At 36.7% G+C, this 23,410-nt stretch overlaps 1 protein-coding gene across 2 annotated transcripts in view; it reads left to right on the top strand.

The window, feature by feature from the left end:
• Positions 1-23,410, top strand: part of ZZEF1 (zinc finger ZZ-type and EF-hand domain containing 1) — a 59,997-nt gene that overhangs the window by 25,156 nt on the left and 11,431 nt on the right. The window contains exons 24-48 of one of the 2 annotated variants that reach the window (XM_027445920.3): positions 480-681; positions 1,858-2,006; positions 2,295-2,535; positions 4,093-4,172; positions 5,454-5,547; positions 6,113-6,608; positions 7,279-7,443; positions 8,034-8,153; positions 8,975-9,136; positions 9,793-9,922; positions 10,177-10,315; positions 10,522-10,687; positions 11,283-11,545; positions 12,555-12,727; positions 13,300-13,453; positions 14,044-14,180; positions 14,735-15,012; positions 16,107-16,281; positions 16,828-16,960; positions 18,645-18,841; positions 19,377-19,496; positions 20,348-20,536; positions 20,897-20,997; positions 21,532-21,667; positions 22,772-23,131. In XM_027445920.3, coding sequence (XP_027301721.3) covers positions 480-681; positions 1,858-2,006; positions 2,295-2,535; positions 4,093-4,172; positions 5,454-5,547; positions 6,113-6,608; positions 7,279-7,443; positions 8,034-8,153; positions 8,975-9,136; positions 9,793-9,922; positions 10,177-10,315; positions 10,522-10,687; positions 11,283-11,545; positions 12,555-12,727; positions 13,300-13,453; positions 14,044-14,180; positions 14,735-15,012; positions 16,107-16,281; positions 16,828-16,960; positions 18,645-18,841; positions 19,377-19,496; positions 20,348-20,536; positions 20,897-20,997; positions 21,532-21,667; positions 22,772-23,131 — 4,560 coding nt within the window. Of the gene's footprint in view, positions 1-479; positions 682-1,857; positions 2,007-2,294; positions 2,536-4,092; positions 4,173-5,453; positions 5,548-6,112; positions 6,609-7,278; positions 7,444-8,033; positions 8,154-8,974; positions 9,137-9,792; positions 9,923-10,176; positions 10,316-10,521; positions 10,688-11,282; positions 11,546-12,554; positions 12,728-13,299; positions 13,454-14,040; positions 14,181-14,734; positions 15,013-16,106; positions 16,282-16,827; positions 16,961-18,644; positions 18,842-19,376; positions 19,497-20,347; positions 20,537-20,896; positions 20,998-21,531; positions 21,668-22,771; positions 23,132-23,410 lie in introns of both variants that reach the window. The other variant, XM_027445919.3, reaches the window with a different exon arrangement.

Genomic DNA, 23,410 nt, shown 5'->3' with positions numbered 1-23,410 from the left:
GGAGGTGGGGAAGAAGTTCTGCAATGATGCAAATAACAGGAGCAAATGAGTAAAGAATCCCTTTCTGTTCCTGTTATAGAAGGAACAGTCAGTCAAAATTAAAAGTAATAATCACGTTTAGCTGTTTACATGGGCAAAATTTATTCTTTGATACTCTGCCCTCACGATTTTTAACATCGTGAGATGAGCTACGTGCTTTCCATGGCTACTCCCTTTCTTTGACAAAACCTACTGCTTCTGTATTGTTTTATGGGTCCAGCTTCAAGAGCTCAATCAACTATAAAATTTCGTATTAAGCTATTGATTAGAAATAATACTGGCTTATTGCTGTGGGTTTCTCATTTGCATGGTGGGGAAATCAGATCCGTTATGGAGAAAAGATAATATTGAAAAACCACGATTGCTGAAGGGAATTCATTACCCTGAAACGTCTTCCTGTCATGTACATTTGGCAAAATGACTGTTTTGTTGCTCTGTAGAAAGTGACCTTTAAGGCTGGCCCACGGCTGCAGTTTCTCTTTCACTCTGACAGCAGTAATAATGAGTGGGGCTACAAGTTTTCCGTCACTGCTTATGGCCTACCAGATGTTGCCGTTTCTTGGGGCCTGGATTTACAGCTTCTTGTATCCCGGTTGATGGGGCGCTTGGCTTCCCGAAGCATGGCACTGAAATCTCTACGAGGTGAGTGCACTTGATAGCTCCAGAGGTTGTGGTGTCATATAAGGATAAGGTACCTTGTGTTTTGAATCCCTTGTGAGGATGAAATTCCTTTTTATTTATCTCTTGACTGACGATGCAAGACTGCTTAACAAAGTTTGGTTGTTGGGCTAAGCCTGGTTTTGCGGTCTCTGTGCAGCAAGCTTGATTGCTGTTATGCTTGAGTACTGGGAATGTTTCAGGGTTCACTGTGATCTTTGTAATGTTCAGAAGCCAGTATTAGGAAGAGACAGACGCCTGGAAGTCATTATATTAAGCTGCATTATATTTATAAATTAATATCAGGGTTCGCTCAATCTCCTTCTGTTCTTTTTTTCTTTTAAAATTGTTCCCTAGTGCTGTGATTCACCCCTTAGTGGTGGAGTTAATATGGAGCCAGAAAGCTGAAAAAAATACAGAACAGAGAACAGAAATTGCAGTGATTTAAAATACTTCATGTGAGCATTTGGTATTGATTTAAATTTGAATTCAAAAGTAAACTTTGGCTAACTCCAAAAGTTGAGCACACTTAGGATTTGGGTAACTGAAAATAACAAGATGTAAGATGGGTGTCGTAAGAAAAAATAGACATAGATTATTCTTTAATTTCACAACTAGAACACTTCTAGGTAGCTTCCTGAATCTGTATTCAATCACCACTTCAGAGTGGTTAAAGAGTTAGAGTTCTTGCTGCAATCGAGTGGTCAGTATTTACCTTGGAAAATCAGTCATGTTCTTACCTGTGAATTTAGGGAACCAACTGAACTGTTCTTGTCATGGAATATGTTACTCCTTTGTTAATATGCTTACACCTAGCAAATTATTGTATGTATTTAGTAGGAGAAGTATAAAAACTTCAAAGCTACTTGGAATTTTTCAGTGAGTTTCTATGGTTATAAGTAAAGCAAAAGTGGTTGTGAAAGTCCTTCCATAATGCAAGATACTGTCACTGTGATGCAAGATATTGATGCTGTCATAAAGTACACGTTTTCTGTATCACACTAGAGAAATGGGAGTTAGAAAATGTTCTTCAATTACTTGTTCAGTCTATTTGCTTTATTTTTTTCCCCAATGGGTGTTCAATATATCTTATTTTCATCATTCTGTAAAAATGAATGAAAAAATTTAGTAACTGAAGTGTCTGTTCTGAATTTCTTGCAGAACTAGGTAGTGAAGCAGATTTGCCTCCTTTGAAAGTAACATCAGTTCTTAATTCTCCTTTGTGGAAACCTGTCTTCAGGCATCAAATGTGTCCTGAGGCTATACCAGGAGCCAGTCAAACCAGTAGACTGCACCAAAATAAAAAAGAGGTACTTTGGCCATTGCTTTTATTTCATTGGCTTGAAATCCCTGTGTATGACATAGTTTCATTCAGCCTTAATTAGCTGATGCATCATTAAGTATATGCTGTTGTGCTACAATTGTTATCATTTGCACTGCATAAATATCAAGGAGGAGGGAAACTGTTGTTCTGTGCCCTTTTATTAGTTTCCACTTAAACTGCTGTAGATTTACTGCAAGTTGACCTAATTGTAGAAACAAGCTGCAGCAATTTTTCAGACAATATTAAAGTAAATGTGTTCTAACATTCTTTCCAGGCTAGGAACTCTCACCAAGATGACTGCCGTAACTTTCTTATCGACTTTGCAAAATCAGATCCTGCCCAGGATTTCAGTGGGCAAAAATCTGAACTTTTCAAAGGACTTATACAGGCATGTAAAAAACAGACCCCAAAGACAGATATAGTTGCTGGCTCTACTGTTGATCAAGCTGTGAACTCAACGTTTGCTGCTTTGGTGTATCTCACTCCAGATTTATATGAGAAGCTTCAAAAATATGGTAACTCTAACATTAGACTATCTTAATAATGAAGACTTAAAGTTTGTAAGAGGCTGTCTTATAGTTCAGTTTATAAACTTTGAAAAAACAGTTTAGCGTGACGACTTTTAAAAAGATGTTTTATCCTGTACAAAGAAGTCATCATTTAGGCAGACTAGGTAAGCCTTATCTTTAGAGTGTTTGTTTTATTAATATATGCTTTTATCTTCAGAGCTCTGTCCAAATATTAATAACCATCATAAACTACTGACTAAGTCTTCTTATAAAAGTGAGCCAAAGTGGGCAGTGATTTCCCCTGTGGTTTTAATTCAGAGGCATGTGGTTCCCAGTGATGAGCAGTTCTTACATAATTTCATAGTCTCATAGTATCTTTCCTAAAAAGCCAGCATCAATTTGTACATGTTTTTAAACTTTGGGGCCTGAGGAGGTGTGAATTATCTCCCAACATGTTTGGTGCCCTCAAAAGCTTTTTTTTTGGTTGTTTGGTTGATTTTTGTTTTTTATAAAAGAAAATGATTTGCCTTTAACTTGTATAATGTCCTTTGTTATTACAATTTGTATATTTTTAGTAGGTAAAGTAAACAAATCCTTAGTTTACATCATATTTTCGTGAAGCTTATTGATATGTTTGAAATATTGGGTAATAAGGTGTTACTTGGTTTTGAAGGGTTTTATTTTAGGAGAAGCTAATCACCTTCATTTTCTGTCACAATCTTGAAATTAAACATCTTTCTGAGCTTTAAAGTTACGGGTAAAAATGATTGACATAAAGACTGACTTGATGACTAAAGTGGTTATTGCCTGACAGTTGATATTTTCTGAGTAAGATTGAACACTGGTAACTCAGGAATATATCAAGGAGTGGATAAGATATCTGTCCTACTATTATGGTAGTAGCTTCATCTGTCTTAGTCTTGCTGGGGCAGATTAATTTAAGGACCCATATTGACCTGTGCGATGTTAAATATGAACAGTTGATACTGTAAAGAAGGGGGGGGGGGAGAGAGAGAAAAAAAAAAGGCAACATTTGAGTAATTGGAGAGGGAAGACCCTGAGCAGGAACATCTTTTTCCACATAGTCATTGTCAGGCCACTCTTGATGGGAACTGTTTTGTCATGTATTTAATTTCTGTAAATTGATTTTGAAAGTCTATTCTAGAAACCGATAGCATAAAAGAAAAGGAAAAAAAAGATAACTAAATATATCTGTAGAGCTTTAAGTTAATACTAAGCAGTTTTGATTGTTCTGATATCAGTTTGCATTAGTAATATTTGCATGTATAGGGAGAAGTTTTTATTTTCCGTGACTGCAGGCATCAATTTTGGAGGAGATGAGAGAGATTCATAATTTAACTTTGCAAATAGCTCTGTCGTGGTGCAGTTAATGTATTCAAGGCTCAGGAAAGTTGGCGGTTCTTATTCCCTATTTTTCTTACAGGCATAATTCCAAGTATTGACTAAGAGACAAAGGCTCTAGCATAATTTTTTAGTTAAGTAGTCAAGTTGTGTAAAAATGGAGCTGTAAATAAACAGGACTCTTCTTTCTCTCATTTCCAGTCAACAGTGGAGGCAAGGTGCCTTTGAGCGATGAGTTTGCACAAGTATATTCCCTGGCTGATTCAATTAGAATATGGATGGTAAGATCGCTCAGGAGGCTATCTCTTGATGTCGTTTACCTTAATATATTACAATGCACTGTTAAGGAGTCGTGTGGAGCCATGTTTTCCATCAGTGATTCTAGGTCAAATATTTTCACTTAGGAAAAGTATGTATTCACTTCTAAACTTTGAACTAAACATTGAAATGCTTTCTTACACTCCCCTCCTTTCTGCAGCCCCAGATGTTTGATCATGAGCATTTAGGACTGAACTGGACTCAAAATCAGTTATATCTGTGTTATTTTTCAGTGGGAATGTGTGTTGTTAATTAGGAATATTATTGCATAGCAGTTGGGAGTTCTTCTGAGGTATAGCTTAGAGATCTGTCTTAAACATCATTCCCTCAGTTCTGCAGCACTAACAGGAAAGGGAATAATTGCTTCTTTGACAAGCAAGTAACTGGCTGTAGTTCAGGATGTGTTCTTTGCACATAATTTTCCTTTAAAACATAAGGCTCATGTCAAGAGCTGGTGTCATCAGCTCACAACCTGGTGAGAGGTGTCTGCGTCACCACCTGCAGCTGCAGAGAGCCAAACTTCACTTAAATTTCAGAAGTCTGCAGGAAATTCTAAATGTTAACAACTTTGTGGCCTTTGAGAACAGCTAATTCAGTCTATGGCCCACTTTGCTGCTGCTGCTCTTGTGAGCCCATCAGCCATAGGCTGGCTGATTTAACTGTTTGAGTCACTTGGGACCTCTTCCTTCCTCTTTCTTGCCTGCAAGAATTCCCTGCAGCATGAATATAGGCTGGTGATACGATGAGTGCAGATGCACGTTAAGATGAGTAATAGCACCGTACCTGTTACATGACAGGTGATGATTGCATTCTATTTGCAGTCCACTTACATAGTAGGTGAGGCTCCAGTGACAATGACATCTGACAGTGTTCTCTAGTTAGATGACTTGATGCTTTTGGAGGATCTTATCTCATGACTAGCTGTACATTTTTTCCTGAGCGGTAGGGGTAGTAGGGAAGCCTTTTTCTTATAGGGCAGAGGATGCACATCCAGGCACATGACAGGGAAGGTTCACAGCCAACAAGCAGTGAGCATCTTGGTACAAGGCTATGTTACCTGCTCTGCCAGCTTAGGTACTGCTCTTTTACACTGTTATTTTTTTTTTCTGTGCTAGGGAATAATAAATACTGTCATCTGCTCCCAAAAGTTAAATTCCTTTATTACAATGCAATCTTCTTACTGCCTTGCTGTATAGATATAAAGGGAGAGTCATATTTTAACTATTTTAACGTCCTGTCTACAGTTGGAAATGAAACAGAAATCCCTGATGGCTAGGGGAAATGATACTGAGGAGAAGCAGAACACAGAAGCAAGTGAGGTGAACCCAGAAACTCTTGGTAAGTGGTGCTTTTCCATTTGTGTAAGCATTCCATGTGGTTTAGTAGAGCATTACCTTGTAAATCTCAGTCACTATTTTTCCTGTGAAAGGTGAGTTAGTGACATGGTTTACTTCTTAATTCCTTAAGAGAGAAACTAGTGTATGTTATATGAACTATCTGAGATTGTGTTTTGCTGTTCTTTGCAGAGAATAATATGTGAGAAAATTCTTCAGGGTGTGCCCCATCGCTTGGGTCCCCTAGTTCTGAACTTATATTCGTCTATTTTTGGAGATACTCATTACCACAAATAATTGCTGTTAGAGTAGCAGCTGATTGTTATTAGAATAAAATGGGTTCTCATTGACCACTATATGCTTTGTGTGGTTCAATGTGATTATTCAAGGCATTTGAAATCTAGAATTGCATATCTGATAAAATCACGATCAATGTAATAAGAAAAACAGTATTTTCAGTCTCTTTTGGCTGAGAAGGAACAAGATAAACGGCTTTTGTCCTAAGCAAAAGATAGGAAGTTTGGTGCTCTGCTGTCATGAGTTTAACTCTTTTAATTTTTATCCTGCAGCAAAACTTTGTATGCAGAAGAGCCTTTTGTTACTGAATTTTTTGCCTGTGAGAGCAAAGACGAAAAGTTCTTCAGACAGTTCGGAAGTCCAAGATATTGTCAGTGATAAATGCCAAAGAATAGGTTCTGTTGTGGAAACAGACTTCCAGGCAGCACCCTCGTTGTCTTCCAGTAGAGTAACTCATCCTGTTTCAATAGAGAGGGGGCAAATAACACAATCTGATACAAAGACTAAACAAGTTCTAGCCCCTCTCCAAACAGAAGAAGCATCTGCATTTCATAGCAAGCCTGCTGAAAATGCAACTTCACAGCAAGAAGATGTATCATCACCTCCTTCCACTCCTACACGAAAATCTCAGTTCAGCCGTGGAAGACTAAGGCTGCTGTCTTTTAGATCAATTGAAGAGCCAAGACCAGTGCCTACTGTGAAGGAGAAATATCCCATATTGAAAAACATATTAGACTTTATTAAGGATCAATCACTTTCCCATGAAAGGTAAGCAAATTGAAAATGCTGCCAATTATAAGATACTGAAACTTGTCTTCAGACCTCTTCAGATGGAATAAAACGTGTTTTAGTTGCAAGATGGCATCGAAAAACAATTTGTACTTTCAGTTTTCAGATTTATGTTTCAAACCTCAGTTGTTTCCATCCATGTAAAACCTTGTAGAGAATATTATTTCTGTTGGTTCCTTTTTATCATGTAGATCTTCAGAATGTGAAAAACAGTATCTGGTTGTTTCTTGTCTTCCTTCCTGAAATCTATGTTCAGCGGCATTTTGCTTCCTATCTACAAACAGGGAAGACATGGTATATCAGTTCTAGAAATCATTGATAACAAATTCTAGGCTAGTTGTACCTTTCCTTAAATTACCTGGTATTCTGAGAATGTAAATGGAGAACAAAACCTCCAGCGTCTATTACAGTCTCTAAAACTTAGATTGGTGCAGGAGATGCTGGATTCTATCTGAAGCTTTCTTGTTCATTCCAACTGTTGTTAAAGTGAATACTTTTGTAATAAATCACTGCTGTAATTTAAGGTTGCTGAAATACAATTGAAAATTTAGATACTAATCTCTTCAATTATGATTTTTTGGGGCATTACTTTAAGTAAGGTATTTTGAAGTCCTCATTCATTCTTTGTTTGTTTTGTTTTTGCTCATAGCGTTTTAAAGGTTCTTGCTTTGAGAAAATCCCAAGGGCAGAGTATCATGGAAGTGCTCAAGACAATCCACCAGTGCCTAGACTCACTTGGGCGGCCACACTGTTTTCATCCATCCTGTGTACTTTTTCTCTTAGAACTTCTAGCCTGTCAGAAAGATTTTACAAAGTAAGTAATTATTAGAAAATAATTTGTCTAATACTATTTATTTGAGCCTTGTGTTCTCCCAGTCATGAAAGCTCAAAATGGTAAAATGTTGTTGCTTATTATTCATATGGATAATTAAAATGTGACATGAAGATTAGCTTTTAGGCTACTGTGCATATTTTGCATGCTTAACTAAGAAAAGTAATTATTATTTTCAAGTGGGACTCAGTTGGACCTATTCAAGCCATTAGGTATCATGCAGCTGAATCACAGCGTGGATGCCTACATGCACACACCTTTACAATTCAACCTGCAAGCTCAGAAAGATTGTAGGGTCTGGTTATTGCTTTAGTGTAAATTTTTGTCTAATTGTTGATTGGCTTCTTTCTCATCCAGTAAAGCTGGAGTAATTTAACCTATTTTTCTGGTTCCTAGTACAGGGTTCTTTTACTTTCCTTTGAAAGTGACAGACTACATTTTAAACAAGTTAACATCTTTTCCACTTGCAGCAAGTGATGAAAATATTGCCCACTGGTAGAAGTTGCACAAAGCATTTTATATAAGATGTGACAGTGAATTTTAGACTACTAAACTGACTCTTTAATTTCTAGCTACTTTGGAAACTTGGAAGGCTGTGGTGCTGAGCTACACAAAGAGATTCGAGAGTCCTACTATCAGCTTGTTTTGTTCCTGGTAAACTCTGTGAAGGGATTTAGTACCATTAATGACAGGTATAAGCACTTTGATTGCCTAAGTAATGTGAGATTTTTTTTTTCTCTTTTCTTCCTCACCCCTTCCCTTCTCATTTGTTATTGTTTAATGTTCAATGAAGTTTGATTATACTTTGCATTACCTACACAACTAAATAAGGAATCTTGATCTTGTGGTCCAGAATGCTAAATTACATTTTTATTAAAACTATGAAAGAGCAATACGTTTATCAGTGTTAAAACTTCTTAGTATGGCATTTTGTAGATACGATTCTGCCATATGTTTCTGAAGCTTAGTAATGACATACTAGAAATAGCAAATTTATTGCAAAACACTTTGGCAAGAGTATTGCAATGAGAAACAGTTCTGCAGCCATGCTCTACCTTTAAAACTTATGTTTTAGTAATATTCTGATTAGAATTGTTGGGATTTATAGCTAGGTGTCCTAGAGGAATGAGGATTTTATAAATATTGCACCAATTTCTCTACTCATAACTTCCAAATCCTTTGACCAGTTTCAACTGGAAATGGCAAACATTTTCAAAGAGAACAAGTCCCTACGGGTATTGAGGAAATGTACTGCAGATAAGACAGATCCTCTTGCTAATGCTTAGGCTATAGCGTAATATCAACTCAGTCCATAGGAGTTTATTCAATCTTTATTTCAAAATGTCTTGGCTGTGCTTCTTGTTAAATTGTATAAGTTTGTGCATTAGTAAACTTGAGGTTCTGCCACATAGTCATTTTAATGTGTAGTAAACCTTGGAACTCAGTGGATAGTAATTGAACCCCTTTTAATCCTCATAACATGCTATTTTTTGTTTTGTTTTTTGGTTTTTAGATCATTACTTCCTGCCTTGTCATGTGTGCAGACAACTCTCCTTCATCTTTTGGATATGAGTTGGGAACCAAGTGATCTTTCCTTCTTTGTTGAGATTCAGTTACCCCAGCTTCTGATGACAACATCACAAGAAAACATAAGTATTCATGATAGTGTGATTTGGTGAGTCAGGAACAATGCAACCTTCACATGGTACTAACTATTGATGCCATTTTTACCAAGAAAGAGTCATGAACTGTGTTGGAGCAAGAAGTAAAAGGTTTAACTATTAACAAATACGGCAAAACCTGGCCAGTATTCAAGTGCTTAATACTGAAAAAAAAATCAAATACTTACTGGTGCTAAAAACATCTTGTCTTTAATATGATTACTGCTGGAACACTTCACTTGTTTGGCCGTGTACAAGGACATATATAATGCTGTTTCTCCTCTTGATAAATATAAAATGTTTTTAGCAGCTGCATGTTATATTTTTATAGTGCTTGTATATCCTACATCTGAGCAAATGTAAAGGCCAAGAAGCTTTTAAAACTTCTCACCTGCTTTGCCAGCATTACCAAAAGCAGTTTTGTAAACGTGGATTTTTCTGATTTTGGCATTATGCTCTGCATATATATGTAAGAACTTGTCACAGAGGCAAGGTGGTGGTGTCTATGTGGTCAGTTATTAACCAAGTGAACAAGTTCTTACAGTTTTGTTTTTATTAGTATATTATAGCACTTCTTTTTTTTTTTAAAGGTATCCCTAGTTATATCTAGTTATATTAGAAGGGAGCCTAATTGCATTCAAACTTAATTTTGAGCTTGCTTTTCTTTTAGTCAGTGGAGTGAAGAAGATGAAATTGCAGACTACAAGCAAAACTGTGAGTGGATGGATGAATGTCAGGATGTAATGTTTGAGACCTGGTATGAAAAGATAGCTCAAGCTGACCCAGAGAAGCAGAGAAAGGTGACCTCATGATTTGCTTATTTATCTGCAGAAGGGGTAAATAGGAGACTTTTAAAAGCATAAAGGAGAGAAAGGCATCTGGCTTAACTAATTTTTCATGAGTTGGATCCCTGGCTCCCTGTAGGCCTTCAAAAGTCTAAAATGATTAAAAGATCCCCATCCTTTTTCAGCAGGGGGAGCGTTCTGCTTTCTGTCTAGAAAGCGCTCTCTCAGAAAATAATGCTCAAGTAAATTATGTCCATGTATTCCTCTAGATGCATATGTTTGTCGCCCGTTATTGTGACCTGTTAAATGTGGACATATCCTGTGATGGCTGTGATGAAATCGCACCATGGCATCGCTACCGCTGTCTGCAGTGCAATGACATGGATTTATGCAAAACTTGTTTTCTTGGTAAGAATCTTTTAAAAGACTCCCTCAATACCCTATAGTTGAAGGCAAAATAGTATCTTCTAAATTACATATAAAGTCAAAGATTCTTCTCGGATATTTTAGAAATGTTAGGCTTTTCTTTTCCTAATCTGAATGTAAAGTTGAAATTAAGAAAGATCCTTTATCAACAAAGGTTTTCAGCGGAATTGTAAAATCTTTCTTTACAGGTGGAGTTAAACCTGAGGGACATGAGGATGACCATGAAATGGTTAACATGGAATATGCCTGTGATCACTGCCAAGGGGTCATCATAGGTCGGCGAATGAACTGCAATGTGTGCGATGACTTTGACCTTTGCTATGGATGTTACTCTGCAAAGAAATACTCTGACAGGTATTAAATGTGACTTTTTTTTTTTCCCTTCCACTTTACTTGCCAGAAAAGTGATAATTAGCAACTAAATACAGTCAGTCATTCTCATATCACATCCTACAAGGTTGTGTCTGACATCAGAACATCTAATAGCTGTCCTTAGGGGAAAGTTAGCAAATGTAGGACCAGTTCAGCGAAAAATTCTGTAATTTGCAAATGTGCCCCAAGTTCTGAAGTAACTTAATTGTGACTGTTTTCTAGCCATGGCTGTGTAAGGTGCAGAGGGAGGATTGTACACCCTGAATGATAGGATGGAAGGAGTGCATACAGTGCTGTGGTTAGACGAGATAGATTTCAACGTTTGACCGAAGATGTTCACAAATTTTATTTCTAGAGCAGGAGTTCGCAGCACAGTACGAGCTCTGTTAAATGAGCATTACTGATGTCAGTGAGGGGCTGACAGTGTACAGCTCTTGAAGGTCTACAGTTTGAAACTGTGGAATGAGTTGGGTTTTTCATAGTTTCACGTAAAGGTATCTTATGTTACTAACTACATTGGTTGTCAGGAATGTGGCTGCATTTCAGAATTATATACCTTCTTACCTTCTTCTTTCAGTCACTTGCCCACTCACAGCATCACAGTGTATCCAATGGTGACTATTCGAATCAGTGATCGACAGAGGCTCATCCAACCATATGTCCACAACTATTCCTGGCTGTTGTTTGCAGCTTTGACTCTCTACAGTGCAGATCTGGCAAATGGGGAGGAAGTAGAAGGAGAAAAACTAGATTCACAGGTCCTCAGTCATGCCAGAGTTCTACAACATCAGTGCATACAGCTCATTGGAGATTGTTTGATGAAAGCACAGCACGGAAAAGGTGAGTCAGCTCCTCCTTCAGTGAAACAATGGCTTCTAGCAAGTGTCAGAAAAGTCTGTGATTACTCACTTTGAAGTTTCCAAAGGAAAGGGGAAGCTACTGTGTACTTCACTGAAAATAATTGTTTATGTAGAACAAGTATCATTCGGGGTCATTGGAGACATGGAAAATAGGGTGCTTGAGAAAATTAATGTGCTGCTTACATAAATGCTGAAGACAGCTTGGCAACTCTTTGGTAATTTTTCTTTTTCTTTTTTTTTTTTTCTTCCTTCCCATCATGAATGTTGTAAATGGATCAATAGAGCTTCATGTTCTGTTACTAATGTGTTACTGACAATTGAAGGGCTCAAAGGAAAGCAAATAGCTTGGTGCAAAATGGTTCTTGTTCCTTATCTATTGGCAAGAATTTTTTTAACTTTATTTGTGATAAGTTGCTGGGGATGATACCGCTTTGCCTGGAAATGAGGATTTCTGTGAACTGAGACCTACTTAGAGAAAATAGGGTGATAAAATAGAGACCTATGATGAATGTATCAAAATGTGATACTCAAATTTATTGGCATTTTTTGAACAGCACTAGTACTGCTGAAATACCACCACCAGCAAAGACTTATGCATACTCATTATTTCATCTGTTTTTAATATGCGGTTTAATTTTATTGTATAAATATTTAAGTGGTCAGAAGATTAAAATGAAGATAAGTCAACCCTCATAATTCACACTGCTGGGAGGTATCCCTGATACTTTTTAAAATTAATTAGGACTTCTGCCCTGTTGGCAGACAAAAAATGTCACTACCTGTTCATCACAGAAGCACTTAATTGAACTACACAATTAAGTGAACATGGTGGGGAACACCTTTCTGATGGAGTTGTACTCAACAATATTAACAAAAAAAAAATAGTGTGAGGGGAAGTTTGCAGTTCTCTCTCAATATGTTTCAGTTCTGCTTTTTGGCTATCTTGCCACTCAAAAGCTAAACAGCTTTTGTAACTTTTTTGCTTTCAGGTCTGAAAAATTTAGCTCTCCTCTGCATGTTACCAGAAGGTGAATCCTTCTCAGAGAATGACACTGTTTCAGTCAGTCCTCCCACAGATGGTGCTCCAAAAAGCTGTGTTGGTGATAAAGAAGTGAAGGGAAAAGATGAGAAACCAAGTGTAGGCTCTTATATGCACTGCAACGTAAGTACCCATTATACGCAGACCCCTGATACCAATTAGCTGTGTCATCTTCAGAAACTTAAATGTCCTATTGCGAAAATGTAGCCAAAATGATGGATAACAATGATTTTAATTGTAGGTAAAAGTTGGGAGGCAAGGGGAGGGTGATTGGTTTGTTTTTAATTAAATCCAACTGGTCAGAGACTAAGGCATCACTTTATGTTCTCGTAGGCAACTTTGATTCTCAAAAATTTTGGAGGGAAGGGGCAAAGGACATAATTTCTGAACAGGTAGTGGTTCCCCCAGTTGTTAGCACTGCTTAGGTATGAAAAAAGATCTTCTATGGTTTTGTATGGTGTGTAAAGCTATGACAGGATAACTTTATGCATACATACAAACAAAATAGAAAAATATATGTTCACTGTATGGGAGCTTGAGACATGTGTATGTGAAGAAATTGCTAACCAGTGAAAGGTTTTGGTATTCTAGGAAAGATGTTTGTTGAGAGCAGATTTCTTGTTTTCTCTTTTCATGGCTGTTTCTGCAAGTATTAAATTTTGTTTTAATCTTTCAGTATCTTTGTTTTATTTTAGGGGAAAAGAGACACTCACAATGAAATCCAGTCTCCTGCAGAAGATAAAGTACAAAAACAAGGAAGTGAAAGCAATCATAGCGCTGTCTTAGCAAAGAAAGCTGTTCTGAGACAAGAATCAGACTTGTCTGTGGATGATAATGCTTCTCCAACAGGTAAGAGATTATTTCTCATTTTCCCTATCACAGGAATATCTGTCCGTATGCAAAGAAAACAGCTGTATTTCTTTATTTCTAACCCATTTTTGTGTATTTGCAAGTGTCTTTAATGCAAGTGAGCTGTTTGCTTTGTAAAAACCTGCCAAGCATAGCTCTTTGAACAACTGCTACCTTGCAATCTGTTTAAAGGATTCTAGAAATCAGAGTAGAATTACAGCGATGTATATTCATGCTGGGAGACGATACTTCCTGCTGATCTAACACAATACTTGTGTAGTCTTACATACTCAGAACCAGAAGATAGGTGCCTTATTCTATTAAAGACTAGTCTTGTTAGAATTAGGATAAGAAAGCAGATCTGTACATAGTGCTGTCCTGTATACACATTTAAATAAACGGTGTAAGAAAATATCTTTACCTGATATGCTATTAACTTTTATAAAGATTTATCTTTTTTTTCTTAATAAAAAATCGGACAAAAATCATCCTTGCAGTTTTTTAACCATAAAAAAAAAAATATCGCTGTCTTCTTTTATTTTAATGTCATTTTGTCGGATTTTCTTCTTTTGCTTTAATTTAAAAAGCAGATGACTGCACTTCAGAGGATTCAGCCCAGAAGCAAGCAGAGAAGGTTTTAATACCTAGCCAGGAACAAGTTTTTGCTGAATGCTCTCAGAAGAGGATTTTAGGATTGCTGGCTGCTATGTTACCACCTTTCAAATCAGTCAGTTCTTTTTACTTTCTATCCTTGTAGTTTGCTAGGTATTACAAATAACATGAATAAAATTAATAGCAAATAAATTGTTGTGGGAAATGGGCTTTATTTGCTTACGTGTAGCAAAATGCAAATGTCAGAATGTCTTAAACAGTTTTGCATTACTAAGGAATGTAAGCCTTGTTCCTGTGTGGGGAGAGAGGGAAGGGAACTAGAATTTAGAAGCTTACCGTAAGTGTTCAACACCTGCAAACTTTAAAGCATCACCTTAGATTTACACGTCAGGTGTTACTACTAAACACAGTTTATACTGTGCCTTCATTCAGTTTGATAGAACATTTCTCATATGGAAGGTCCTGATGTAAGAAAGCTGTGTACAGATGTTTGATTTGCAGTTTTATGACAATGTGTATTTGTATTGAAACCTAGTTTCTCATGTCCTTTTGTCCCATTGGAAGGAGCATTAGAACAGAAGGTTTTGTAAGTGCTATGACTTTGACTAAAAATCTTGTTTTCTTTCCCTGCCTTACTGAGTTGTTTTGTTTTGTTTTGTTTTTCCATAGGGCTCTACAATGTCTCTGATTAACCTGGAACAGATACTTCCACTGATGTTTCAGGTTGTCATCTCAAATGCTGGCCACCTAAATGAAACTTACCATTTAACACTGGGACTTCTGGGCCAGTTAATCCTGAGACTTATGCCTGCAGAAGTGGATGCTGCAGTGGCTAAAGTCCTTTCAGCCAAACATAATTTGTTTGCTGCGGGAGATGGGTCTACAATGCCAGAAGGCTGGAAGACAACTCATCTTCTCTTCAGTCTCGGAGCTGTGTGTTTAGACAGGTGCTTTTAAATTTAAACCTATTAGTTGCTCTCTGATGACTAGCACTAATTTTCTTTCATGCTTGCCTCATGCATACAGTTGTTTTTTTTTAACAGAAAGTCAGTTAAACCTACATCTTGATCATGGGAAGGGCATAGCATCTGCAGCCCTTGTTGCAGTCAGAATATTTTAATTTCCTTCCAAAAGAAGGCTGTCTGTTGAAGAATGGCTTAACTTCATGTGCTTATGTACATAGCATGTTATGGTGAAAGCAAGGTTTTGGAAGTTCTAGGGGAAACAAGATAGTCCTCCTTTTTTATTTTTTATTTTTTATTTTTTTTATTTTTTAGATGTTAATTCTCTCATTTTAAATTAGATACTCCTTCTGTGACTTGGGAAAGAGGAGTGTCATGTGGTAGCTGTCACAAGTGCTGAGTTCTGGATCTGGCCTTTTTATGTAAGAGTATTAGAGACAGAGATTTTGTATAGTAAAATAGCACTGGAAACAGGAGGGGCAGGGAATATGTTCCATTTTGAAGATCTTGAGAAAGCTCTTAAGCATTCTAAGATTAATATTCTGCCTGTTAAATATGACAGTATTCATTCTTGTTGTAGCTGTGTTTTATGGGGAAGGTTCATAAATGAATATAAAAGCATGTAAAAGGCAAAATATCCAGAGGATCATTTGAGAGAAAGGAGTTTCTCAGACTCATTTTAGAGCAAGGAGGCCAATCTCTCTAGAGATTGTAGCCCACAGAGAGAAAGTAGGTAGTCATATGTGTGGGAAATAGACCACTTGCTGTTGTGCAAAGAAAAAAATCTCGAGCTCTAAACTAAAATTAGGACTTCAAGGTGACAGCATTTATTCAAACTTTGACTTGGGACTGTAAACCTTTTAACAAAAATAGAATAGTATTTATGCTGTAATGATGAAAAACAAAAGAGAATGTGTCAGCTGACATGAAAGCCTCAAATATTTGGATAAGCACGCTGGTATTAACGATATGAAAGCTGCAGCTCTGACAGATCAACAGTGGTGTGGTGTCTTGAGGAAAAATAGTTTCAGGTAAGTGTGTAGTCAGCCCTCCTAATACAGACTGCTCTTGCTTTCCAGTCGTGTAGGTCTGGACTGGGCAAGCTCCATGGCAGATATTCTCCGATCTTTGAACTCTTCTGCGCAGTGGCATAATGTGATCGCTGCTTTCACTGACCATTGCATTAAGCAGCTGCCCTTCCAGCTAAAGCACACCAATATCTTCACTTTATTGGTGCTGGTTGGGTTTCCTGAGGTAAGTGGCCTATCGATAGTAAAGGAAACAAAATTGGTTAGAGTGTTTAGGTTTGTTTCTAACACTACAGATCTTATCAATTGGAGACATCCATTATAAACCATTAAAACACGGTGCATGTCAGAGCTCACATCTTTCCACTTGCGCACAATTGATGTTTGTCTAACGAAGAATAACGTAGCTGGTTTTGCTTCGTGTTTCCTTGAGTTCTGCTTTAAACTACATTGAGAAAACCAGCTTAGTACATTTGAATATCAAAAAGGGCTTTTTGTACAAGTGAAATGAATAATCTCATTCTTGATAGTTGTAACTCTGATATATTGCCTGTGCAGGATTAAGTTATTTGTCGTAGCCATTTCTTTGTAGAAATTAACTGCTGTTTTCCAAAGATCATGATTCTATGATTCTATGATCAGCAAATATCTGGCAGCAAGCAGATTGTTCAGCTAAAAAATACAACACCAAGTATAAGCCAACATAAAAGTTGGCAGTATATTTTTAAATAAGTATTCCAAATCATAACTGAATCTTTTGTTACAATTTCAGGTGCTGTGCATGGGGACTCGTTCTGTGTACATGGATAATGCTAACGAGCCTCATAACGTGATCATCCTGAAACATTTCACTGAGAAAAACAGGGCAGTTGTTGTAGACATCAAAACCCGAAAGAGGAAAACAGGTTCTGTGACATTCTTATCTTATTAAAGGATTACAGAGTATTTCCTTGCACTTTCTTGAATACCCAAAAGCATGTTTGAAATACAACACTTCATGCAGGTCTGCAGAGTTTGACTTCTATTATTGAGTCACCTGGTTTTCTGCTCATAGTTTACGCTAAATTGTGACACTTCTGCAGTAAAGATTATGGAAATTTCTCTTCTTTTTAAAACTCTGATATTAGTTTTTATTCAGGAGAGGCTTTAGGAAACTGTCAACCATTTTATTAGTTGAGTAATTTCAGAAATAGGCCTTTGATTAAGCAACTATTTCTGTTTTGAGGTTTGCTTGTTACTTTTATCACTCGTAAACATGTGCTTAATGTTTTAAAACAATTGCAAATCTTAAAAATGAACGTGCTCCCTTTGTGTAGTTAAGTGCTGCTATATGAAGGCAAGCTACTCAGAACCTGAATATGTATGGGATAGTCCATTTTGTTGCTCCCAAAATACTGAGTTTTTATGAAGTGCCTGTTTCCACTGTCAGCAAGGTGTGCTACCTACTAGCAAATGAAGACTAAAAGCAAACAAAAGCATGCTCATTACTTATTGTTTCCATGTGAAGCAAAGCCACCTTGGCTGTTCTTTTCTGGTGCTGTAAGAATGCCATGAAGATAGGCCCAACTTAATCACATCTTCTATAAAGTGTCAGGAGCTCTGCTTTCCTCCAGTCTGGAAGAATTTTTCAAAACAGTTTGATAACCCTAAAATTTGAGACAAAATAAGTCAAGAGTTAGGCGACATGAAATAATGTGTACTCCAGGGAAAGTGTCTGGGTGTTCTAGTATAGACCATTCTAGGATGCATCAATGGGCTCTTTTGGCTATTACAGTGTCTAGAGGCTTTTTTAAAATAAAAGAATAATGACAACCACCAAACAGACAAACTCTAGATGCGGCTTCCTGGGTCATTGTACCAGAAAGAATTTTCTTTCTATGCTTCACCTTGTTAAATGGTTCTGTCGAGCTAAATGTTTAATGTACAGCAAATCAGTTGGATTCATAGGAGCAAGAGTTTTCAACTTTGGCATTCATGACCTAATATTGTGAAGTTAATAAAGCAAAGGTTGTCCAAATTTAACTATTGAAGTTGTTTAAAAGACACTTGGAAAACCCAACAAACTAAGCTGCGTTTTGATACTAAGGAAAGATTTGAATGTAAAAGATTGATTTTTTTTATTATTTTTTTTAATATATAGGTTTTTTTTAATTGATACCTTGAGCAGTAATTATCAGCACATTTTATTTCATCATATCAATTGCAGGTCAGAATTTTCCCCATAGTAATTGTAAAATAGGACACCAGCTGATTTGTATACTGAGCTGTGTGTGTTCGGGTACGTGCAGGCAATCAACTGTTGCAAGAAGGTATCTATTCTATTTAGATAAAAATATTTTCTTAACTGTTCGATTAATTTGAAATAATTTCTGAACAAGGCCATAATTTTGCCACAGCAAAGCAGAGAGGTGGTTCTTGTTAATAATGTTAATATGTTAATATTTCAGTCTTGTTAATACGACTCCTTATTAGTATGCACTTCACATGTGGGTTGTGTTTGCGTCTCAGCTTACTAATATGGACTGGTAAGAGATGACTTCATAACATTTTAAGATGAACCTAATGAATTCTGTCTTTCCTTTCTTGTAGTGAAAGACTACCAGTTGATTCAGAAATGTGGACAAGAAGGCAGCGATTCCCAGACCCAGCTGAGACAATATCTCCAGCACTTTGTTCTTATATCCACGCACCTTTTGCAAACCAGCATGGACAGCAGTTATGCTGAGGCAGTGGAAGCAACATGGGTCTTGTCACTTGCTTTAAAGGGGCTTTACAGAACACTTAAGGTATCTTTTGCCTGACACGTAGAATTAGCTCAGTGTCAGAAGTTTGTATTCTGCCTTTCTCAACAGCAACTTGCATGTTGATTAAGCCCATTGGGAAACTAACATAAGCTCCTGTATCTTCTGTCTCCATTTATTCCCTGTCTGTAGGGGTTGAAACTACATCTAAAGATTACACATCATTTGAGTGTCTAAAGTTGGGTTGTTTTTCCTCTGTGGGGGCTGATCATTCATGAAAATTGATGAAGAAATTGCAGGGATAATGCTTCACGGACTGAAACTCACTTGCCCCTTTTCTTATTCCTGATTTATATGAAGAGAGAAGTCTGTAGTGTTTCGGACAGTCAGAGCAAAACAGACATACAGTTAGTACTGTGTGTCATGGTTTATACTATTAAAGTATCTGAAGTGGGGTTCTGTGGTTTTTTTTACTTGTTTTTTGTTTTTAAGGAAATAAATGAAAATTACTTGTACTATAGATAGGCTGTGTGTTAAGGCCTGGCAAGCATTGTGATAAGTTGTCTGTCTGTATGTGCAGATCCATGGTTTTAAGGAAGTCCAAGCTGCTTTTCTTCAGTCTGGTTTACTCAAGCTTCTTGTGAAGAAATGTAGCAAAGGAACTGGCTTCAGCAAGACCTGGCTTCTCAGAGACTTGGAGGTGAGAAAATAAGCTTTTGACTTCTTGCAAAATGTAGCTTCACAGGGTGACGTGAAATTTTAATGGCATTGCACTTTCCTTTTATGAAGAAAGTGCTAAGAATATTTTTGAAAAAATGTTCATTTCCTGTATCCCTGGGTCTGCCTTTCTCTGTCATAACTGTATAGATAATAGTCTAACTTTAATTAATATCAACTCCATCTTTAATAATCTGATCATGTTTGAAAGAATTTTGGAAGATGAGGCATTAATCACCTACTCAGTTTCATTTATAAATTTTATTTAGACTATTCTTGAAGATTCCATTCTTCAATTAAAAAAAATAATTAATCTAAAAGAAAAATATTAGTTGTGTTACTCACTGGCATGTGCAAGATATTACTGCTGTGCAATATAGGGACGTCAATACGTATGTGGGCGCATTGTTTCTGAATATTTAATTGCAGAAAGATAAAAGTGGTTCAGTCATTAGTTGTGCTTTATCATAGGCATGAAGAGTGTGTATGGGCAGCTCTGGCTTATTAGTGATAGTTACCTCTCTTCTGTCTTTGTCTAAGAATCCTGAAACCTTTGATGTTCTGAAATGGTTAAATATTTTCTCATTTTTTTTATGCTTTTGGCTAATTACTGAAGTTGTCTTTAGTAACCTGGAAGGTGTAACTTATTTGTGAAGTGGGAAATGGTTTAAATTCATGTTCCTTTTCTGTTGTGGTTTGATTTAGGTGTTGTTTCTTTTTAGAATAGTATGTGCTAAACTCTGTCCAAGTCTTACAATGTTCTTAAAATGCTGATTGCTGATACACTAATGATATCTACAGCTGTCACACCATATGCTACCTTTTTCTGTATAGATTTTGTCAATAATGCTGTATTCCTCAAAGAAAGAGATCAGTTCCCTGGCTGAACGTGAGGATACTGAACTGGAAGAAAGGGAACAAGATCAAGATGTGGAGCAATCCGTTGTTGGTTCTGCTGATTTAGAGCAGAACAAACTCGATCCTCTGGAGGGTTTGGATGAAGCCACCAAAATATGTTTCTTGGTACTTACTTTTTCCTCCTTGGAAGTCACTATAGATTTGCTAATTGCATAATATATTTGGTAGTTTGTATGGCTGATTTTCTTCTAGATTTATATTCTGTAGGTCTGTGATTTCAAGAAATAAAAAGGAAGGAAACAGAAAATAAAACTTCGTACTGAGAACACAATAATGAATGCTGTAAAATCATTATAACAGTTTTTGCTAAACTACTTTTCATTTCTACTAATTCAGATATTATTAAATTCATTAATTTTTAATGCATATGATAAATAGAAAATAATACCTCGGTCTCCCTTAAAGAAGCACATCTTTCATCTTTGCCTGAAATGTCTTTTTTTTTTTTTTTTTAATCTCTTTCAGATGACACATGATGCACTTAATGCACCTCTACATATTCTTCGAGCCATGTATGAGTTGCAAATGAAAAGAACAGATTCTTTTTTCCTAGAAGTTCAAAAGAGGTGTGTGAAAGACTGGGTCCAATCAAAAACAAGGTTACTGTAAGATAGAGGTTGTAACTTAAAATGTGCAAGGTGCTGAATAGAAATCGTTTCAAGGATATGACTTGGTTTTCATGTGTGAAAAGTAAAGAATTGAACTCCTGTTGAGTTTTAGTTGTAATTATGGAAACAAGTCACCATCTTCTGAAATATGCTGCATGTTCTTTTCAGTACAATAACTCCCATATGTAGGTCTACTATATCTCTAAGTTATCCTGAGAAAGAATGAACAGACCTTCATGTGACTTCTAGTAATCAAAGCATGCCTTGGAGCGATTGTGTTTTCATAGAGATGAGCGATTTTATGTCATGTAAAACCCTCTACTTGTTCAAGCAGGGAAGCTACTTAACATAATGTGACAAAATAGGTTGAGTTTAGAGAATCTTTTTAAAACAGGCAGTGGAAAGACTTTAATTTGTATTTAATGGTGTTAATTTTATTTGCATTAATTTCAAACACATTTATATGTTTTTTTCTTTTGTCTTTTTTTTAAGGTTTGATGGAGATGTAATTACAACAGATGAGAAGATCCGAACACTGGCTCAGAAATGGCAACCCAGCAAGCGTTTGAGGTTGGAGGAGCAGAGTTCAAAAGCAGTAGATACAGATATGATCATCTTACCATGTTTGGTGTGTATGTCTCCACTAAAAGACACAGTTTATAAATAATTAGTTTCGGCATTTAGTAACTTCAGTTTTGTTTAGAAACTTCAGAGTGCTTTTTTTAACAACTGGAATAATCTGTTGTTAATGTTTTATGTCAAAATGAATGAGCAGATGCAACAAGAAGCAAGCATTTACTCCTTTTAAATTCTTCTGTAAGGAAGCAAGAGAACTTGATTCTCAGGTCAGGAGAACAAATTATGATTGCATGCTGTGATTTCCTTTCCTTATACAGGAGAGATTGTATCTAATTGCTGTAAGCTTGTGCAGTTACTGTTTTACCATTGCAATGCTATCTCACAGTAACTGCAGCAGAACAAGGAAGTAATGTTGTTTTGCAGAGTAGACACTACACTTGCAACGGTGAGGTTTTATATTCAATAGTGTGGTTATGCAGTTTTTTGCTTTATTTGGGTGCTGGTTCCTGGCCATGTCATATCACCAGCACAATTTTATATCAGTTGCATAGTGAACTGGTTTGAGGACTTCCTGAAGTAGTTTCAAGTAATTAGAAGAAAAAATTTTAGATGTTACAACAGTTCATACAGGAGTTGTCAAATATCCACCCCTGGAAACGCTCCCAGCTTGACTGGACAAAGCCTTGAGGAACTTAATATAATTTTGAATATGGCTCAGCTTCAGGTCTTTTTTGGACCAAATGGTCTCCAAAGATTCCTCTCAACTTGCATCATTCTGTGATTTTATTCTAGGGTCACAAATAGGGTGGGACTACGTTGCTTTACCTCTGTAGTTCAGCTTAAATTAGCATTTCAGGTTAGAATTATAACTGCTGTTCCTGATCATATGTACAATCATGAAAGTATCAGTGTATGGTGAAGTCTCTTGATATAAACAGTTTGTTGGTTTTTTGTTTTTTTTTTTGAGAAATTTCATCCGTCTAAGTACATGAGAAATTGTACTTTGTGTTCTTTGATCATATAATTTTCTGTATGTAAAATACAGTAATTTGTAAATTCAGCTTGCAGTCTGATGGATGAGTCAGATATCCAAACATAATCAAGGAAGGATATTGTTGAGAGTGTATATTCAAACTTTTTCTTTCTTTTTCAGTCAAAGCCTGTGCTCTGTGATAAAGCAACAGAAGAAACCAATCCAGTTGCCCAGAAACTGATAACTAACACGGAAAGTGATCTTCAGCTTAGTTATGCCAAGCAGCGTCGCACTAAGAGTTCCATACTCTTGCATAAGGAGCTGGACTCCAGAAGCAAAAAGTCTGTGAGGGACTACTTGTATCGTGTAAATGAGGCAACTGCTGTTCTTTATGCCAGGCACGTGCTGGCATCGCTGTTAGCTGAATGGCCGGATGATGTGGCAATAAATGAGGAAATCCTAGATCTTAGTGGCCCAGCCCATATGACATACATACTGGACATGCTTATGCAGCTAGAGGAAAAGCAGTTATGGGAAAAAGTAAGTGGATTTCACTTGTGCATGTGAGCAAGCCCTATGCCTACATTCCACAAGCCTCTGACTAACAAAAATACGTGCAGTTCTTTTTTTCAGCTAAATTGAAACTCCAAAATTTAAATTAGTTCTGAAAAAGCAGTCAGAATCTGTCAGTGTCTTAATGTACTGATTTTTTTTTAAACAGAAAATGAAAAAAACTAGCTCCTTGGAGACGACTCTTTCAGTTACATGGCGATAAATCTTGTTGAGAAATTGGCAAACTAGGCAGTCCATTTTGAAAGC

Source organism: Anas platyrhynchos, chromosome 20, assembly GCF_047663525.1.
Source record: "Anas platyrhynchos isolate ZD024472 breed Pekin duck chromosome 20, IASCAAS_PekinDuck_T2T, whole genome shotgun sequence".
Taxonomy (NCBI): Eukaryota; Metazoa; Chordata; class Aves; order Anseriformes; family Anatidae; genus Anas; species Anas platyrhynchos.
This window is presented reverse-complemented; position numbering and strand designations above follow the sequence as displayed.